The sequence below is a fragment of the Ranitomeya imitator genome, chromosome 3, assembly GCF_032444005.1.
Source record: "Ranitomeya imitator isolate aRanImi1 chromosome 3, aRanImi1.pri, whole genome shotgun sequence".
Lineage (NCBI taxonomy): Eukaryota > Metazoa > Chordata > Amphibia > Anura > Dendrobatidae > Ranitomeya > Ranitomeya imitator.
The window spans coordinates 677,138,269-677,160,809 of NC_091284.1; the positions used below are offsets into that span (position 1 = coordinate 677,138,269).

General features: G+C 45.8%; 1 protein-coding gene across 1 annotated transcript in view; it reads right to left on the reverse strand.

The window, feature by feature from the left end:
- The window catches only part of CD63 (CD63 molecule), a 28,405-nt gene extending 9,180 nt beyond the window's left edge, over window positions 1-19,225 (reverse strand). Inside the window, exons 1-2 of the mRNA XM_069758375.1 lie at window positions 19,021-19,225; window positions 18,755-18,833 (exon numbers count right to left, since the gene is read on the reverse strand). Of these exons, the coding sequence (XP_069614476.1) occupies window positions 18,755-18,820 (66 nt within the window). The 5' untranslated portion in view covers window positions 18,821-18,833; window positions 19,021-19,225. The remainder of the gene's footprint in view (window positions 1-18,754; window positions 18,834-19,020) is intronic.
- Between the last annotated feature and the right edge of the window lie 3,316 nt (window positions 19,226-22,541).

Consider the following 22,541-nt stretch of genomic DNA (forward strand, 5'->3'; position numbering starts at 1 on the left):
GTTTGGTCCCCACCCAGAGATATGGACTCTTCCCCTTTTTCACCATGGATGTAATTAATAGTGTTAGCCAAGGGGCAGTGATCCTCAAGAAGACACTCCGCTAAGAGATAGAATGTTTATACCAGGTCCCAATATATATTTTCTAATTATATACACACACATACTGTATATTACACATTAAAGAGCCCAGTTGAGAATGGGTTAAAGAACTCTAAAAAGTAACAGCTTTAAGCATTGCGATAATGGAGTTTTCTGCATCACTGTTCACCTCACAATTTGCAGGCAGATGTCCAATAGTCATTTTACAGGTTGTAGCTACCGTGGGAGTAGAGGACCAGTTCTAATATTGAGTATTCAATCATTTATAGGTTAAAGGGGTGGGCAGAAACAAATTATTTTCCCCCTAAATGCCTAATTTAATGCAATAATCTTATCCATTTTTTAATGGTTCAATGCATTGAGCAGGGGATGGATGCGATGACGCGGGAGAAGCCATCCAACTCTAACATTCTATTTTATACAAAAAAAAAAAAATTACGGTAACTTTCCTTTTGATAACACTGAGAAACCCAGTGTATTCTGGGACACCCAAACAAAGCATCATTAGGGGTGCGGAGTCTGTGGTGACTGCCAGATTCCCTACCCCCTCCCTAAACAAAGTGTCAGTGACCTTCATTTCAGGGGTGGGCTAGTCCCTGCTGTCACCGATGTGCATAATAGAGTGCGCTCTCACCAGCAGCAGAGCGTAGACCCTGCAAGTGACACCACCACAGCCTCTAACCCCTGATGACGCTTCATTTCAATATCCCAGCATGCACAGAGATTCTCAAACGAAGAGCTTTAAAAAAAAATAGTTAAAAAAAAAAAAAAATAATAAGATCGTTAAGTATAATAGAAAATAGGCATTTAGGATGAAATTTAATTTGGATTTTGGACCACCCCTTTAAGTCCTGGCTGAAACAATGCCAGCAGTTCACTACAATAATTATGAGCTCATCCTTGGCAATGTACGGCTTTGTGAGATCATATGCTTTTGGCATTGCAGTCACATGCTCGAAAACCAGACATTCCCTTTTTCCTCGTTTCACAACTTGAAGTTTAGGAGGTTACAAGGACTTGCAGCTTTATTGAGAGTATAATAGGGTTAGCATGGAACAGGCAGTTTTCTTACCTCCCTAATTAAAGGGGGGTGGGAGTCTCAAAAGGGAATGAGAGATGCCGAGACCTCCAGCAAACAGCAGATTATCCTACATTCTGCTGGACATTGCCCTTGTAACAGCTGTAATACATTATGGGGCCGTGTTCAGAGACCGGCGACGTGTGGGCAGGGGACCACTTGGATTTTTATATTAATGTTCAAGGCAAATGTAAGTTGTCTTGAGGGAATCCATTCTGTACCCCTTGGAGTAAACGGATAAAGGGGACCAGATGTTAAACCCAAAGAAACATGGTAATTTGTACATTTTTCGTCAAACCCCCGCCCACCCCCATGTAGTATGAGGAAGTCACATTGTAGAAGCACAAGAGGCATCTGGTCAGTGCTAGTTTAATATATTTGTCACACAAAAAATTTATTATACATAAATCTTGTCTGTAGGACAATGTGAGAAACCATAATTCCTGTCAAACAGGGGCCAAGAGCTCAGAACTTGCAGTTCCACAAGCAAGGCCCTAAGAACAGAAAAGCCAACCTAGCGCAGCTTCAAATAGGTACACCCTTGCTCTAGAGCCCTTTCAATTGGGACAATAAATGTGGCAGCATGAGGAACAAAAAATAAAAAGAATTAGGACTTGAATTTCCACTCCTTTTAGATGTCAGTTCGCTTATTCTATGATTGATCTACACAATTTTTCAAAGACGAGAAAGAATTTTACTCAAATTATATGCACGTGTGTTTTTCTTCACAAATCAGTCACCCACCCATTCACATTACATGATCATCATGAACAATGGGTCATTAGCGTAACAGATTAATGGTCAGTGTAAACGGGCTTAAAAAAGTCGGTGTTCTAGCACAGAGGTCCCCAACTCCAGTCCTCAAGGCCCACCAACAGGTCACGTTTTCAGGATTTCCTTTGCATTGCACAGGTGATGCAATTATTACCTGGGCAAGACTAAGGAAATCCTGAAAACATGACATGTTGGTGGGCCTTGAGGACTGGAGTTGGGGACCTCTGTTCTAGCAGATTGACTGAGCTGCATGGAATTGGGGTTGTGTTATAGCCATGCTGGACACGAGCAATAACTGCACAACTGGAGAAATAAGAAAACTAGATTAAGAAACTTCACTTTAAATCCTGTGCCAGTCGTTGCACTGGTTGCCCATCCGCTACAGAGTCCAGCATGAGATTATCACGCTCTCCCACAAAGCGCTCCATCCTGCATCTCCTGCCTCCCCGTGCACCATGTTCTACTAATGACCCAAGACTAAGGGTGCATGTCGTGTCCACTGTCCGGATTGTGGGTTTTCCGCTCCGGACAAAGTGCCGCCCTCTTCTGTACTCGCGGTGATTCCAGATGTGTTCATTGCACACATCCGGAATGGCCGCACCCTATACATAGGACTGAGTTATTTACCTTGCGGCGACAGAGCGTTGCTGCAAGGTAAACAGACATGCCGCGTTCTTAAAAAAAAAAAAACAAACAAAAAAAAAAAAAAAAAAAAACCACACACAACAAAACACGCCCCATGTCGGTAGTCGCAGGGCCGCCAGATGCGTGTGCGCACGTATAGTGGAGACGGGATTGGATAAAATCCCCTCCACTATGCTGTAACATCAGGACGCTGTGGGTTAAATGCTGCGGTTGTATGCAGCGTTCTATCCGCAGCTAATCCAGATGTAATCCGGCCTGTGGACACTCCCCAACATCCCCAATAATCTGGACCTCCCACTCAAAACTCAAAGACTTCCATGTGCTGCACCAGTTCTCTAGAATGCAGATCCCAGGACAATTCAATTACGGTAATTCCTAATACCCAATAAAGTGCTGCAGAAATAAAATTATTAAACTACATCTAAAAATGAGTGCTCACTGTCTTCTGGACACCAAGTGGTTAATAGCACATGAAGGTGATCTACGAACTCTTGCGCCTAGTCACTCCAGCTGCTTTATGTCACTGGCAAATATTGATCCATGCAGTCACCAGGCGCAGAACACGGAAATCATGGCCGCTAGTCACATGAGGATGTCAGGCAGCAGCACTCTGGAGGGACAGCTTCTGCTTCTAGGAAAACTAATCTACTAATATTCGTGAATATGATCCTCGCACAGTGAACATGTTGTCCAGTCAGACATTACACAGCTATTTTTTCTTCAACCTAAACAACCCGGCTCACTCATTGATCTGGAGCAATGATTTTTTTTAAGCTTGCTTAAAAGTTTTTTTTTGGGCAGCACATCATCCCGTGTAAACAGGCAATGTGTGGCTGCTGGACAATCTTATTAACAATCGTTCTGTGTACGCAGATATGTAATCAGCTGGACTAAACCGACCATTTACGTGCAGCCAATCAGCGGTGGTTTAACAACCATAAGGCCACGTGCATGAGTATTCGGCGAGGTCTTTTTACCTCAGTATGTGTAAGCCAAGACCAAGAGGGGTGACAAATACAGAAGTGGTGACGGGTTTCTATTTCTTCTGATTGTATTTTTAAGCTGAAACCAGGAGTGGGACAGAGGGTAATTAAAAAAAAAAAAAAAAAAAAAAAACACACCCCACACGAGCCACAAGTATGCAGTTACAGTTATGTGCATAGAAATGAGGGGGAAGTTAATAATCAAGATAAGACCGGATGCTGGGATAGTCAGACTGCTTACACCAACTATTCATGTGATGGGACTCCTACTCTTCTCAATCTACACCCTTGATCTGGAAAAATGCAAAAATCCCACGGCTTCCAGTACAACCTATACGTTATTCTCATTTGCACATGGAAACACGAGAAGCAATGGGCCGAAACTGAAAGGGAAGTTAGATTAGGGAAAAAAAAAGTAAAATTTAAAAAAAAATAAAATATATGGGGTGATCAATGAGTGGAACAGGCTGCCATGAGAGGTGGTGAGTTCTCCTTCAATGGAAGTCTTCAGAGGCTGGACAGACCTCTATGTGAGATGGTTTAGTGAATGCTGCATGGAGCAGGGGGCTGGACACGCTGACCAAGGAGGTCCTTCCATGTCTCCACGGTTAGTAAACGCTGCGGGTTTGACTGCTACAGCATAGTAGAGGGGATTTCAAGAAATCCCATCTCCAATATGCGTTATAAAACGCCTGCAGCTCCCTGCGCAAACAGACATGCAGCGCCTCTTTGCAGACAGCAGCATGTCTATGTTGCGGAGACGCTCAGTCTCTGCAGCATAAATTTCCCATAGACTATTAGATGTGGTAAAACCGCATCATCTTTATAGTCACATGCATAGTAAGTGCGGAAACACAGCTTACTACACATGTGTACTAATTTAAAACAATGTCTTACCTTGTTTCAGCTGGACGTTCACGCACACTGCAGTTTTCGTGATGAGATCAGCTGATCGTGATACCTGCAGTGCAGGTGATTGCCGGAGACCACGTTACCTCCGGTGGTCATCTACAAGCTCTGCTGTGTCTGGGTGTCAGGCTGGATGGTGGTATATTGCCACTATTCAGCCAAAGGCATCCAGACGTAGCAGAGCTGGACTCGTCGTGGGACACTCAGTAATTGGACTACGTCAGACAGGGAGTTTATTTTATTTTATTTTTTTGCAGGAGATGCAGTAAATATGGTTAATTAAGATTATTAAAAAGGACTTTATTCTTGCTGTGTCTTTATTGACCACATAACTATATAGGATATGGATAGGTGTCATAGCTGCAGGCTATTTATAGGCTGGTGAGGGTCAAAAATCCATGGGCCTTGCCAGTTTGAGAATACAGGCTGCAGCTGTCTGCTTTTTCCTTGGCTGGGTAACAAAAATAGGGGACCCCACGCTTTTTTTTTTTTTTTTTTTTTGAGGGGATCCTACTATTTTTTGCTAGCTATCCAAGGTAAGCAGGCTGCTGCAGTCTGGTATTATCAGGCTGGTAAGGTTCATGGATATTGGATACTTACCAGCCTGAAATATCAGTCCCAGTAGTCTTTACTCTGGCTGGTTAACAAATATAGGGGGACCCCCATGCTATTTTATTTATTTTTTTATAATTTTTATTAAAAAGAAAGGGACCTCTCTCTCTCTCTCTCTCTCTCTCTCCTTTCCTCAACTCTGTGTCATGTATGTCCGGCTATGTCACAAGATTCACCGTTATGTAAATTAGTACACATGCGTAGTAAGCTGCGTTACCGCACTTAATACGTATGTGACTAGGAAGATAATGCAGTTTTACCTCATCTAATGAAAGTGTATGGATAATTTACACGGAGCGTCACCACTACATAAATTGTCATGCTTAAATCACATTTTTTTGGCGATTACACTATGCAGTAAATCCCAAAACAAGTGGTGCTTTCTAAATAAAATATAATTTATTAAGCATAAATAACACATAATTAAACATACAATAACAAAAATTAACAACAAAAAAGTGCAAGATCCAATAAAAAGAGGGACATAACCATAGGAAAACAACCTGATTTCTATAACACTACGGTGTGACCAAGTATAAAGAGAGCTAAATACCACACAAAAAGACCTAACTGAGTCTAATAGGGAAAATACCATAGCCCATGCTGGCCATATAGTTTATTCATGTCTAGGACTTAGACTATCATGTGCTGTGGCAGTTACGGCATATGGTAAGATATACAAAAGGCCCTTATGACCAAAGTGGTGAATATGCGGGTAAAGCTCCATTTAGAAAAAACAATGGCACATTACCAGAAGTGCGTGATGTGGTTTTCCTCGGCGTCCCTCTGCCCCGACGCGCGTTTCACTGACCGCTTCTTCAGGAGGCGTGTCTAGGCAGGGGGAAAGCCGGTTTATATACACAGGAGAACCGCACTGATAGGAGGTATGAGGACTGGAGGTAGACCCGGAATATAATCATTTCCGTCTTCTGCGGTGTTACAAAGGTTCCGATGCGTCTGCGCGGGAGTCCGTACATTGAGCAAAAAGGCCATCGCGCACGCGTGGAAGGAAAGAAAGAAAAAGAAAAGGAGTGCTGGTTCCATCCCCAAATGGGAGCGCAACATCCACGGCGCATGCGCAAAGAGCAACCACCACTAGATGGCTACAGCGCATGCCCTGACCGCCAAACATAGAAAAAAATGCCGATAGCGTAAGCATAAAAGGTTACCATGGCAATATACCACAGCACACCTGTGAGCGGCAGCCAATATACTACGGCAATGTAACCATAATGTAAATAGTTATCGTGGCAATAGACGGAAACGTAAGTATGAGCAGATGAAAAACTCGGCCACACAACAAAAAGTAGTTGTCATAGAGACAAATGACATACATCCGGACAGATGGCCCAACTACACATTAGAATCAAAAGCAGGAATAACTGCATGGGCTAATGATATGACTATAAAGCAACCTAGGACGGGAAGACTAAATATGGCAATAAAACAATCTAGGACAGGAAGACCAAAAAGGCTCCCCATACAAAAAAGTGGTAATCCTATCTAAAGTAAACCGAGTGAAATACCCCACCTAAGCTAACAGTTATTAGGACCAGGAAAATAAAGCGGCGCATGCGCTGATGGCAGACTGGTGAAAAGAAGGTGGTGATGGGTCGCAGACAAGCGGTATCACAGGCCCATCATCAGTAATGACGATTGGGCCTGCGGCAGCGCAGATATCCGTCCCCCATCTCCAAACCACATCCGCACACCAAGGCATGCACTCCATTCCTGGGAAAAAGGTTAGGGATAGGATGGGATGGGAAACTGAATAGAAAGATCTTTTTATGTTAATGTCTTTTTCTATTTGATGTACAATAATGTCATTCACTGTGTATTATATATGTATGTTATATAATCCTTCCATGCGTGCGCGATGGCCTTTTTGCTCAATGTACGGACTCACCGCGCAGATGCATCGGAACCTTTGTAACACCGCAGAATACGGAAGTGATTATATTCCGGGTCCACCTCCGGTCCTCATACCTCCCATCAGTGCGGTTCTCCTGTGTATATAAACCGGCTTTCCCCCTGCCTAGACACGCCTCCTGAAGAAGCGATTTATGTATGTGGTATATAGTGGTACTTGTTTCCCTGGGTTAGGGGTATTCTATTGAGGGCAATATTTTGTGAGTTATAAATTGTCATGCTGCAGTCTGGAAAGACGCGTCTCATGTCCGTCTCTACAAGTGAGCCACGGACATAGGTGCACGCATAGTGGGCATGGATTTCTTGAAATCCCATCCACTATGCTGTAACATCTGGACACTGCAGGTTGGACGCTGCAGATGTATGCAGCGTCCAACCCATGGAGTTTAGTGAACGTGGGAACATATCCCAATACCACCATGGAATTAATGGTGCTATATAAATAGCTTTCAAATTAGTTTTATTTTAAGTGACAAAAAAAAACAAAAAACACACGTGACCTGCCAGCGACCTCAGATGCAGATTTGGTGCAGTCTTTACTTGCGTCATATCCTGAGCTATTCCTGACCGTGGACACATACCCTAACATTCTATGTTACCACCTCACCACCACTGGAGCTGCTGCAACCCCCCCCAACCTAAAGTCTCCTCCATCATGTAGACTATAAACCAGACCTGGGCAAGATGCGGCCCGCATCCGGCCCGCCTGATGATTTTTAACGGCCCGCCAGCTAGCTGTCAGTTCTGACAGCCGCCGCCGGCACCGCTCGGCCAGCCGCCAGATGCTTATGAGGGCTGGCGGCTGGAGTGAAGGCCCCGAGGTCATCCACACGCTGCGCATTGCAGCGCATACAGTTCCTCCATACGGGAGTCCTCCAGGGTCAGGATGTGATTGACACAGCATCAGGAGCCATTAGCTCCTGGCTGTGTCAATCATTCTTGTTTCCGGAGGCAGCATTATGCCACCGGTCACAAGAGGCTGCGCTCCGCATCGGCCCTGTACGTCACGTGCGTACGTCACCTGCGTACGTCACTCCACGGCCGCGCGGGATGCTGCGGTGAAGAAAGTTGCTGGCTGATGGTCTCCATCCTTCGGGTGAGTATCAGCGGTGGTCTCAGCAGTGGCGTATCCAGGGGGCCCCCGGGCGCAGCCGACAGTGCAGCACTATATGGGGGCCATAACATTTGTGCAGCACTATATGGGGGCCAAACTGTTTGTGCTGCTGTATATGGGGCCATAACATTTGTGCTGCTGTATATGGGGCCCATACTGTTTGTGCTGCTGTATATGGGGGCCATACTGTTTGTGCTGATGTATATGGGGCCCATACTGTTTGGGCTGCTGTATATGGGGCCCATACTGTTTGGGCTGCTGTATATGGGGCCCATACTGTTTGGGCTGCTGTATATGGGGCCCATACTGTTTGTTGCTGCTGTATATGGGGCCCATACTGTTTGTGCTGCTGTATATGGGGCCCATACTGTTTGTGCTGCTGTATATGGGGCCCATACTGTTTGTGCTGCTGTATATGGGGCCCACACTGTTTGTGCTGCTGTATATGGGGCCCATACTGTTTGTGCTGCTGTATATGGGGGCCATACTGTTTGTGCTGCTGTATATGGGGCCCATACTGTTTGTGCTGCTGTATATGGGGCCCATACTGTTTGTGCAGCACTATATGGGGCCATACTGTTTGTGCTGCTGTATATGGGGCCCATACTGTTTGTGCTGCTGTATATGGGGCCCATACTGTTTGTGCTGCTGTATATGGGGCCCATACTGTTTGTGCAGCACTATATGGGGCCATACTGTTTGTGCTGCTGTATATGGGGCCCATACTGTTTGTGCAGCACTATATGGGGCCATAATGTTTGTGCTGCAGTATATGGGGCCATAATGTTGGTGCTGCAGTATATGGGGCCCATACTGTTTGTGCTGCAGTATATGGGGCCCATACTGTTTGTGCTGCAGTATATGGGGCCCATACTGTTTGTGCTGCAGTATATGGGGCCCATAATGTTTGTGCTGCAGTATATGGGGCCATAATGTTTGTGCAGCACTATATGGTGCAAGTGTCTGTATGGGGCATTGCCCATCATATGTATCATGGAACCCGCCAGCTGTAATGCCCCATGCAGATGGCCTTATTATATATATGTATACTACAGTATTGGGTAAAAATGAGTTAATTATATTAGTCCGGCCCTCTAAAACCATCCAAATATCTCATGCGGCCCCATGGCAAAATTAATTGCCCACCCCTGCTATAAACCTACAAAGGCAGGGCTTTCTCCTTTCTGTACCAGTCTGTCATAAAATGGTCATGAAACTAACAATAATTTGTATGCAACACCTCATGTACAGAAGCAAGGAATCAATGGTGTTCCAAAAAAATTAAACATACTATACTGAGAATTCATTCATTAAAGGGAAGGTGCCACCAGTTTTCTTGTATTTTGTTTTTTGTGAAATTAAGCTTAAAATAGTAATTAAAATGTATTAATGCACTGTTTGCAAACATTTCTATATGAAAATTTATATATTTTTCTACATATATACATATTTACCACTAGGGGGAGCATTTTCCGTTTTAGACCTCAAGCAGCTATAGTAAGATTTAGCAGCAGCAAAATTGGGGCAGTAACTGCTGACATCATTTCCCTCCCCTTTTGGGTGGTCTGATATCCCTGGGGCAGAATGAAGAGCAGCATCACATGGCAGAGCCATTTTGTGTGTGACTGCCCTGTGACCAGCAGTTACTGCATCAGAGGCACAGCTTGGTTACAGAGGAGCAGAACACAGTGGGCTCAGCAGCATTTTTTGTGAATAACATTCTTGCCATCCCCCTTCCCCCACCTTAAAGGGAACCTGTCACCCCGTTTTTTGAGATTGAGCTATAAATACTGTTAAATAGGGCCTGCGCTGTGTGTTCCTATAGTGTATGTAGTGTACCCCGATTCCCCACCTATGCTGAGAAATAACTTACCAAAGTCGCCGCTTTCGCCTGTCAATCAGGCTGGTCAGGTCGGGAGGGCGTGGCGACATCGCTGGTTCTTCCTCAGCTTTACGTTGGTGGCGTAGTGGTGAACAAGCAGCGCGCGATCTGCGCTGTCATCCCTTTCGTCGGTGGGGGCGGCCATCTTCCTGGGGCCGCGCGTGCGCAGATCGAGTGCTCTGCTGCACGGGGCTTCAGGAAAATGGCCGCGGGATGCCGCGCGTGCGCATTAGAGATCGCGGCGGCCATTTTCCCAAAGCCGAGTTTGCAACCAGTGATGTCACCACGCCCTCCCGACCTGACCAGCCTGATTGACAGGCGAAAACGGCGACTTTGGTAAGTTATTTCTCAGCATAGGTGGGGAATCGGGGTACACTACATACACTATAGGAACACACAGCGCAGGCCCTATTTAACAGTATTTATAGCTCAATCTCAAAAAACGGGGGTGACAGGTTCCCTTTAATCTCTGTCCTGTCAGCTGCCCTGCTCTCTCTCTCTCCAGGTCCGTTATAATAGATGAAATGTGGATTACATCCGCGCTGCTGCGACAAATAGATCCAGATATACCTGTAAGATGTTCGGGTGGTTTATTCAACGCATTTCGAAGCTCATGACTTCTTCAGGAAGTTTCCACACAAAGATATCTTTGTGTGGAAACTTCCTGAAGAAGAAGCCATGAGCTTCAAAACGCGTTGAATAAACCACCCGAACATCTTACAAGTATATCTGGATCTATTATTTGTCGCAGCAGCGCGGATGTAATCCACATTTCATCTATTATAACGGTTCTGAGAGGTCGCAGCACCGACCTGTGGATCTGCAGCAGCTGACAAACTACACGCTTGTACTGTGTACTACCAGGTGAGCAGTTCTCCCACTATTGATTAGAAACAATCCTGGGGATAAGACCCTATTTGCGCTTTTTTTGTCTATTTTTCTATACCTCTCTCTCTCCAGGTGTCACCTCCCTCTCTGCAGGCTGTGAGTGCAGCTTACCAGAGATCACAGGGACTGTGTGTGAGGGGGGAGGCGGAGACACAGCAGGAGAAGCACACAGGGCAGCATGTGAGGAGCAAAGGATGTGCCTGCTTAGAGTACAGCGGAGCAGTGAGGGCTTCTTCTGTCCTGCGATAGAGAGTAAGTGGAGCTCGGCAGATAGCACAGGGCTATAATAAAATGGCAGCTAGTCACACCTACAGCAGTGAGTTGTGCAGCCCACAGAGGCGTGCCCAGCTCACTGCTAATGCTGCTGCAATGTTATAGATAGGAGATAATAGACTGGCGCTGACCCCATGTCCATGGGGTGCCGTAATCTGACACTGATAGTGCCCTGCTACAAAACCAAGATGTCAGCCCCAAGTGCATTCTTTAAACTCATAACACATGAAATCTGTTTCACATGCATTTCAAACCTGCTTATAGCAGCATGTTATGCTACATTACAGTGATTTATTAATGACCTACAAACACGGTACCTTCCCTTTAAGGGGTTTCTTATAACACCTATGATTGGACCCAGCCTAGTGATCTGCCGTGTCTTCCCCCTCAAACCCTAAGAGCCAAAATTGAGGGAGTCCAAGACTTACAGTTTCCATTTAACTAGAAGACGTTCTTAACACAAATGCACCAAAACGTTGACATCTGGTCTTTCTGCTACAGCGCACTGCATCTCCGACATCTTCGCTATATCCAGGACTTCTAGCCACATTGAGACCTCAGTGGTCGCTGTGTGTTGTAAATTTGTGACATGAAGACCTTATAACGGCGCAGTGACCTGAGGCCTGGATGTGGCCAGGCCAGAAGTCCCAGCCCATAGTGAGGTGGCCAGATCAGTGGAACACCATGGCTGAAAGAAGGACCACCAGAAGTCACCGATTAGGTTTTTATTTCATTTTAGGGTGGAGAACTGTTCTAACTTGGATACAAACAAACCTACAAAACCCATCTTGTTTGTACCCTGGGGAATGGATTACGGTAATAGGATTTGTGGAGTAGGACTTTAATTTTGTCAGCATTTTTTAGGACTTATATTTGTTGCTTATGTCTTATAACACATGCCTCAATGAGTCCTCATTTTCAAGAGGTCAGCAATGCAGTGACGTATTCTTTAAATCATGTTAGATTTTTGATCTTATGAAAAATAAAATTATTTTTAACCCAATAAGCATTGCACAGGGTAAATAAGTTAGCATGCTGAGAGTCTCAAAAACATGCAAATCAATTTTTACAGAAGATTTTCTATAGCATGTGAAAGATTGTGTAAATATTACTATAACAGGCATTTAGAAATAGCCCTAATGGGGTTCTTCACTACTTGGGCAACCTCTTCGCATACTCCATGTATGCAAATCTTTTTGGCGAAGATTGATAGGACTAGATTAGACATTTAGGAAGTAAATAAAAGTCAATCTGAAACTTGCATTGTGTACACCCATTTTAGATGGTTTCTCACTTTCTGTACAAGGTCAGTTCTCACTTTTACAAACTAGATATGAATTAGTTGGGCATTTTCCCCATGCAGATGCTTTTTTTGTAAATGCAAATAAGCACTTTGTAGTACCAGCAACAGCCAGGACATTAACAAAAAAAATAAAATAAATCACTGCTCAAAAAAATAAATAAAACAAGTAAAATCCCACATCCTAGATATCACTGAATGAAATATTCCAGTAGTAAATCTTTATTCATTACACAGTGGAGTGTGTTGAGAATAAAACCTAAAAATTATGAACGTAAAAAACACAACTAATATCCCACGGAGGTCTGGAGTTGGAATGATACTCAAAATCAAAGTGGAAAATGAAGTTACAGGCTGATCCAACTTCACTGGAAATGCCTCAAGACACAGAAATGATGCTCAGTAGTGTGTGTGGCCTCCACGTGCATGTATGACCTCCTACAACGCTTGGGCATGCTCCTGATGAGGTGGCAGATGGTCTCCTGAGGGCTCTCCTGCCAGACCTGGACTAAAGCATCCGCCAACTCCTGGACAGTGTGGTGCAACGTCACGTTGGTGGATGGTACAAAACATCATGTCCCAAATGTGTTCAATCTGATTCAGGTCTGGGGAATGGGTGGGCCAGTCCATAGCTTCAATGCCTTCATCTTGCAGGAACTGCTGACACTCCAGCCCCATGAGGTCTGGCATTGTCCTGCATTAAGAGGAACCCAGGACCAACAGAACCAGCATATGTTCAAGGGATCTCAGGATTTCATCTCGGTACCCAATGGCAGTCAGGCTACCTCTGGTGAGCACATGGAGGGCTGTGCGGCCCTCCAAAGAAATGCCACCCCACACCATTACTGACCTACTGCCAAACCGGTCATGCTGAAGGATGTTGTAGACAGCAGATAGCTCTCCACGGCGTCTCCAGACTGTCACATGTGCTCAGTGTGAACCTGCTTTCATCTGTGAAGAGCACAATGGCGAATTTGCCAATCATGGTGTTCTGTGGCAAATGCCAAGCATCCTGCACGGTGTTGAACTGTGAACACAACCCCCATCTGTGGACGCTGGGTACTCAGACCATCCTCATGAAGTCGGTTTCTAACCGTTTGTGCAGACATGCACATTTGTGGCCTGCTGGAGGTAGTTTTGCAGGGCTCTGACAGTGCTGCTCCTGTTTGCACAAAGGCTGAGGTAGCAGTCCTGCTGTCCTCCTACGGCCCCCTCCACATCTCCTGGTAGCGCCTCCAGCCTCTGGACATAATGCTGACAGACAAAGCAAACCTTCTTGCCACAGCTCGCATTGATGTGCCAACCTGGATGAGCTGCACTACCTGAGCCACTTACACAAGGGGTGGAGAGTCCGTCTCCTGCTACCACGAGTGTGAAAGCACAACCAACATTCAAAAGTTACCAAAACATCAGCCAGAAAGCATTGGTACTGAGATGTGGTCTCCACCTGCAGAACCACCCCTTCACTGAGTGTGTCGTGATAATTGCCAATAATTTCCATCTGTTGTCTATTCCATTTGCACAACAGCATGTGAAGTTGATTGTCAGTGTTGCTTCCTAAGTGGACAGTTTGATTTACTTGGAGTTATATTCTGTTTAAGTGTTCCCTTCATAAAAAAAAAAAAAAAAAAAAAAAACACTTTAAGATCTACCACCTTCGATTTGCAACTTCATGTACCTTTAATGCTGCATTCATACATCTGTGTATTACAGACCATTCTGAAAGGGCCGGCCCCTGGTCTCCTGACCCAAACCTGACAGCCTCAGATATGGCTATCAAACTGTTGAGTTCACATCGAGAAGCCTTCAATCACAGACGTGTGAATGCAGCTTTACGCTTTATTCACACTTCCGTTAATTATGCTTTGCCTATATAGGCACCATCATATTCCATAACACTTTACAGACGTCACGGTCCCCATTGGGGCTCACAATGTTAATTCCCTATCAGTATGTCTTTTGAGAGTGGGAGGAAACCCACACAAATACGGGGAGAACATACAAACTCGTTGCTATTCTGTCTCTCAAATGTAACAATTTTTTATTTATTTTTTATCAATCATGTGTTCATATTGCATTAAAAAAAAAAAAAAAAAAAACCCTGGCTGATGTAGGCTGTTTTTACTTTTGTTCACTGTTGATTATTAGCAATCTATATACATAGTTGTCTAAGGGTCACTTCCGTCTGTCTGTCCTTCTGTCACGGTTATTTGTTCGCTGATTGGTCTCGGCAGCTGCCTGTCATGGCTGCCGCGACCAATCAGCGACGGCCACAGTCCGATTAGTCCCTCCCCTACACTCACTGCCCGGCGCCCGCTCCGTAATCCCCTCCACTCACACAGGGTTAATGGCAGCGGTAACGGCCCGCGGTGTAACGCGCTCCATTATCGCTGCTATTAACCCTGTGTGTCCCAAACTATTTACTATTGATGCTGCCTATGCAGCATCAATAGTAAAAATGTCATGTTAAAATTTAAAAAAAAAAAAAAAACCTGCTTACACTCACCCTCCGCCGCCTTTCCCGCTCCCGGGACCGCGCCATTGCAAGCGCCAGCTTCTGCTCCCAGGGCTGGTGTGCGACAAGGACCTGCCGTGACGTCACGGTCATGTGACCGCGACGTCATCATAGGTCCTGCTCACACCAGCCCTGGGAGCGGAAGCTGGCGCTTGCAATGGAGCGGTCCCGGGAGCGTGGCGAGGAGCGGAAAAGGCGGCGGAGGGTGAGTATAGCAGGACTTCAACGGGTCTTCAGAAGGTGAGTATGTGTTTGTTTTTTAAGTCTCTATACTACGTGGCTCTGTGCTGGGCAATATACTACGTGGCCATGCATATTCTAGAATAGCTGATGCGTTAGAATCGGGCCACCATCTAGTAGATTAATAAAAGGGGATGAAAAACCTCGAGTACAAAGTTATCCGTGTTTCATATGGATCTCTGTAGATAATGGGCGAGTCTGAGATGCAAGACAGATAGGACCAGCTGATAACATTTTATGCGACTGTAGCCGTGTGCCTCTATACAATAGAGCTCTTAAATAGGATATGGGGACGGATGATCGGACCAGTAGCGTCCTTGACCCACAATTCTGGGATTATACAGTCTATGATCGCACACAGATTGTATCGTTCACCTCTTTCTAGATTTAAAATTGTTCAGGCTCGAAAAGGTTTTAAACGTGATCCGATACTGCGCGTCCTGAAATCATGTCACTCAGACGAGGAGCGGAATTGGTGCAGGATACTGGATGAGACAAAATAAGTGAGTATGCTAAACTACACATACAGATTGAGGTGGATTGGTAAAGTTCATACATGTGCTTCTTTAAGTTCCACTAGGAATATAACTTAATTGTGTCTTGCATTGAACTTCAGCACTACAGAGTTAAGTGCAACCCAGTTGCAATACCACATACATCCTGTAGACATGTGTGGTGCCTTTTTAACAAAGCCTTTGTTATCCTGCTCCTAGGATCCTGTGTCACTTTATATGTGTGATAGAACACCAGCTAAATATCACAGCAACATGTGACAAGACAACCTGCATCCAGAACAGAAGATAAACAAGAATCTCATATATAAATAGAGGAAATACACTGCCAAAACACACAGCGAGTCAGTAAGCAAGTGGAAAGAATCCAAAGACCACATGATTATGGCTTTCCTTGCTTTTCCTGCATCTTTCCAACCAACACCACATCCATTAGAGGCTTCAGCAAAACCTGTAGATCAAGTTCAGAATGTGATATTCTCCTGAAATAGAATTCATGTAACTGGTATACACCGCAAGTGTAAGATGTAGTTATAAAACTGCGTAACCTATGGTAAATGTAAAGCTATAAACTCATTCAATCTTAAGACTAGCGTTACCTGTATTGTCACTTAAGAGCATAAACAACTATCTGAAGAATCTAGAGACTTTGACATTCTCGGTCTCCAAGAACAGACTCCACAGTGGCTGAAAACCAGTTTCTGATAAACCAAACACAGCTGGGTAACAAGAGTTTATACACAAACATATGTACACGGTTAAAATTAGGCCTCAGGACAGCAATTATGTAAGGCAAAGAGCAAGGGAAGGGTTACACAAAATACATCCATAAGGAACACTATAAAAAGTAGCAGAAAAGTGTAAACAAACAAATATAGCTTGCTACATCTGGATAGTTATAAGACCTGGACTGAAGGAAGTGGTTGAGCAACCTAGATGCAGTGGTGTAACCTTTCCAGCTGACTTCCCCAGAAAACCATTTCTCTTAACACCCACTCAGATCTGACGCAGGAGAACTGGGATCTGCTCCTATTATACATCACGTATTCATCAGCGAACCATGACGACTGATGAAACGGACAAACATGGCGTACGTGTACAACCAACCTGTTCCCCAATGTTGGTGGCAATGAAAGTTGACGGAAGTGAATATTTGAACCATAACTAACGTTATTTGGAATGGTTTTCATAACGTTTCTATTTTCCTCTAATAGTGCACTGGCCCATTTAACCATCTATAGTCCGGAGAACAATTCACATAGGGGAAAAGTAGAAATGAGACTATGCGGACGCTGGCTGCCCACAGCCATAAATCCACACTTGCGTGACCGGCTATGGCCACAGCAGGAGCGCAAAATTCACCCTAGTGTATGCATCACAGACGACTGTCCTCCACTAAACATACAATGGCCACTGCTTACCTAGTGGAAACTAACATCTGACCACCCTGAAGTACAGCTAATGACTAATATCTAACATGTATACCGCAGTCTCATGACCGTTCAGCAAACACTGAGTCAATGTTTGATCAACTAAATTCTAAGTACAGCCACTGAGATCACATAAGGCGGCCCCATTCTTTTCCCTTAAGAAAATAAATGATCCCAGAGGGAGTCACCTAACCAACATGCCTGATCTGCCAAATTACAGTGGTTTTCCCAAGTGTCAAAATTATCCCCTATTCACAGAATAAAGCCAATCATTTGGACCCCAACCGATCTCAAAAACCAGGGGTCTGAAGAGCCTCATTGTGAATGGAGCCTTGGTCAATCATGCGTACCGCCGCTCCATTCAGTCTGATGGGACTACCAAAGACCAGCCAAGTGTTGCACTCTGCTATCTCCGCTCCATTCAGTCTGATGGGACTACCAAAGACCAGCCAAGTGTGGCACTCTGCTATCTCCGCTCCATTCAGTCTGATGGGACTACCAAAGACCAGCCAAGTGTGGCACTCTGCTATCTCCGCTCCATTCAGTCTGATGGGACTACCAAAGACCAGCCAAGTGTTGCACTCTGCTGTCTCCGCAATAACAGCAAGAGTTAAAGGATGGAGATGCAGATGGCCGATCACAGCTCCATTCACATGGGGATCATCAGCCCTGGTTCTCAGGATAGGTGGGGATCCCAGCAGCCAGACCCCCAGCACTCAGAAAGTTAACCCCATATTATGGATCATGGATATTTTCAAAGCTTGAAGAGATAGCCTTCAGCTACTGAATAAGACGTTTTACCTTTTAAAAAAAGATTGTCCAGGACTTTAACACTGACACTCTATCCTTAGGATAGATCAATGTCTGGTCAGTGGGGGTGCGACACCCTGCACTCCTGCTGATCAGCCATTGACAGTGTCCTCTGGAACTTCTCAGTTACGCAGCTCCACGGATGGAATATTGGCTGCAACAAAGTACTAGACGATTGCCACCTATTCAAGTCAATATGGTCGGATGTGCAGTGCCTGGCCTCTGTTCTGTCAGCGGAGAACTGAGCAGTTCCAACACCGGAAACAGCTGATCGGCGGAGTGCTGGGGGTCCCATCACCACTGATCAGACATTGACGACCTATACCATCAATGTTAGGGCCCTGGACAACCAGCCTCCATACATAGATGGGAAGGTGTATAAGTTCAGGGGAGACTCGGAAGGAGTATTACAGCTGTGGTCCCAAACTCTCACATTGGCCTGGGTGTAAAGGTACAACTCACAATTTAAAGTTTCTTGTATTATGAACAGAGTTTAACATCACAATAGATCTCAAGAAAGGCAAAATCATCAGCAGCCATTCCCCACAATGCTGATCAGGAGAAAGGCACCAATGAGGACATCGGATTAGAGGGCTGGGGTCTCCAGAGTATTCCAGCAGTGTGTAATAGGGGGTCACCGAGCAGCTGATCGGCCCCTCCAAGCGGCACAGAACACGTGATCCACCGCACAGATCGCCCGACGTGATGGCCGCAGCCAGGAGACATCGTCACACGGTCACTAGAGGGAAGGCGCCACTCACCCAGAACAAGAAGTTAAAGATGAAGACGAGATACTTGACACACTTCATCCCTCCTTCCACCGCCATCCTGCTGCCGAGTCTGCACGGGAAAGATCACACGGTGTTAGAGAAGCCATCTATTATACACGTTTACGAGGAGGAGGACGCCGGCCCGCCCGCCCGGCTACACCCGTCCCTACACTCCCGCAGTGCAGACGGTGCCCTCCGGCCAGGGCAGAGCTATGGCGCCTTCCCGTGGGGAGTGACGCCCTCCTCGCTGCACTCACCTCCGCTGCTCCTCGCACCGTCTCCTGCCTGTTGCTGCTGCTCCTCACCGAGTACTTCACTAAATGGTAGAAGTGGGCGGCCCCTCCCTGCTGAACTTCCTGCCCCCGCTCTCTAAATCACGTGACCCTGGCTGGTGCCTCTCACCGGCCGGGAACCCCCGTGACTCCCCCCGACCCCGTGTAATGACGGCTCCCCCCAATCAACAGGAGCTGCTCATAGACCACAGTGGTGACAGGAAATGTCCAAAAATAACAGCAGGAGTCAACCAGATTATTACAAGGGATGGAGGCCTCATGTGAGGAGAGCTTGGGAAAGTTGGGCTTGTTTAGCTTAGTAAAAAGACACCTCAGAGGGGATCTCATTACATTGCGATATGTGTGGTCAGTACAGAGGACTGGCACATGACTTATTCCTTCTAAGGACCATATTAAGGACCAGGGGGACTCATTATGGGTGGAAGAAAGGCGATTCCATCAGCTAAATGGGAAAGGGTTCTTACCAGTTAGAGCAGTCAGACTGGAATGCCGACCACAAGAGGCAGCAATGGCCGACACATGTTATAAAAAAGGGCTGGAGGGTTTCATCTATACACATAACATTGCGCGTTATAGCTAATTTAGTGATGAAATGAACAATTGGAGACCGGTTGAATTGATGGACCTAGGTCTTATTTCAACCAATGTAATCTTTCTAATTCTTCCCCTGATTCTTGCCTTATTCGCTGTCGGCCATGTTCCTAGATGGCAGTGACGTGTCGCCCACATAACGTAATGTCATGGACATGTACAAATACCCGTGTGTCTGCCGGTTTAGCACTAAAATCCCAATAAAGGCCGTAGCTCAGACACTACTGAACGCACCAAATAATGCATCACATTTGGCTATAAGTCTGCTCGGACTAGCGTGAAGCAAGGATTTACAGTAGATCTGTCATAGTGCCTGTCAGTTCTGATCCATAAGGGTCGGTCATTAAAGGGGTTAGCCCAGAGGCGTAGCTAAGGGTTCAGGCTAGGGGGGGCGAAAGGCGAAACACATCTGAGTGGGCCCCCTAACCTGAGTAACATTTTTTTTACAGAATTATGGTAGTTTTAAACACTGTTGTGGGCATCTCAGTGGAATACTGTGCATTCCACATGGGCCAGATAGATTATATTCTGCTACATCGCTACACATGAATAGATAATATATTATGCATAACATACATTAAATCATGGTTCTAAACCCCTAAATACAGAGCAGCCTCTTACTCTCATAGTGATTGCCTGTGAAGAAGACACTGAGCTTGAACTGCCGTGACCTCATCACTGGCATTTTCTCACGGTCGTGATGTCACAGCAGTTCAGCCCGGCTGCGAGTAAACTCAGTGACGTCACCGCTAGTCATTGAGGCTGCGAAGGCAGCATCTCAGTCGCCAGTGGTTTACAGCTGGGACAGTCGCATCTTAGTACCGTCCCGGTTGCAAACTGTATATTCCCATGATATGGATTACTGCTTAGAACACAACGATGGACAGGTATGGTATATTGTTGGTTTGTGATTTTACTTTTATTACAGGAGATCGAGGGCTTCACATGGAATAGCCGTAACAATAAAAATGGTAAACTGTGTTTTGTTTTATTTCAAATAAAAGACTTTTTTCTGACTGTCTTTATTTTACATGTAGCTATAGGATTAGTAATGGAGAGGTGTCTTATAGACACCTCTCCATTACTAAGCTGTGGGCTTGATGTCACCTAACAAGCAGAGCAGGGGAGAATGATAAGAGCCACTTCAGCCCCTGCTGCTGGGGAACAGCGCTTACTGTAGCACTGCTTCCCCGGTGGCTGTCCGTGTGGTACTGTTGCGGCACACACGGATGGCACATGGTTGTTACATGTGTGCCGCACGTATTGCACACATGGACATGGATATATCTGGTACCGTTTTTTCTGGTATCGGAAATAAATGGACGTGTGAAAATGTTATTGAGTGAGGCTGCACAGTTAGAACATGGCCAGGAGTATGCAAATCGCATACTTGTTGATATGGGCAATGGCGAATCCTTAGTATGCGAGATGTGACGTTTCACAATTTTGCAGCCACATAGGAGTATCTGCAAACTTGCAGCATTAGATCAGACAATCCCTTTAAAGGGACACTGTCACCTGAATTTGGAGGGAACAATCTTCAGCCATGGAGGCGGGGTTTTAGGGTTTTTGATTCACCCTTTCCTTACCCGCTGGCTGCATGCTGGCTGCAATATTGGATTGAAGTTCATTCTCTGTCCTCCGTAGTACATGCCTGCACAAAGCAATCTTGCCTTGCACAGGCATGTACTATGGAGGACAGAGAATGAACTTCAATCCAATATTGCAGCCAGCATGCAGCCAGCAGGTAAGGAAAGGGTGAATCAAACACCCAAAAACCCCGCCTCCATGGCTGAAGATTGTTCCCTCCAAATTCAGGTGACAGTGTCCCTTTAAGTAAAGTGCAGCTAGAGCCATGGTTATTGTATGGGGGCTTGTTGTATGGGGGCTTGTTATACCAAGGCTATGTTTCCATGGTCATGAAACCTTCCGGATTTGCTTCGGATTGGACGCTGCGTATAGCCGCAGCATCCAATCTGCAGCTTCCAGATGTTACAGCACAGTGGATGGGATGTTATGAAATCCCATCTACACTATGCATACAAACACCCAGGTAGCAGACCTGTGTAACCGGACATGCGGTGCATCTTTATAGACCGCAGCATGTCTATTTATCTTCCGGAGACGCTCCGTCTCCACAAGATGAATAACCCAGTCTATGAATACGATGCGGTCATTCCGCCTCTGTTCAATGAACACAGGCGGAATCACCATGCGTACAACAGGGGGCAGCGCTTTTGGCGGAGTGGTGTATTTGCTGCATCCAAAGCGCAGGAAATCCTGAACGTGGAGACATAGCCTAACAGGATGGAGCTTATTATAAGACCTAAGCTGTAAATATAATAAGCCCCCTATCTCCACCTAGACAACTATCTACTATATAATTGTCTACGGGTCACTTCCGTCTGTCTGTCTTTCTGTCACGGTTATTCATTCGCTGATTGGTCTTGCCAGCTGCCTGTCATAGCTGCCGCGACCAATCAGCGACGGGCACAGTCCGAAAGAAAATGGCCGCTCCTCACTCCCCGCAGTCAGTGTCCCCGGTGATCCGCTCCATACTCCCCGCAGTGTCCCCGGCGCTCCGCTCCATGCTTCCTGCAGTCACTGTCCCCGGCGCTCTAGTCCATACTCCCCGCAGTGTCCCCGGCGCTCCGCTCCATGCTTCCCGCAGTCACTGTCCCCGGCGCCCACTCCATACTCCCCTCCGGTCACTGCTAACACAGGGTTAATGCTGGCGGTAACGGACCGCGTTATGCCTCGGGTAACGCACTCCGTTACCGCCGCTATTAACCCTGTGTGTCCCCACCCTTTTACTATTGATGCTGCCTATGCGGCATCAATAGTAAAAAAAGTAATGTTAAAAAAAGAAAAAAAAACCTGCTATACTCACCCTC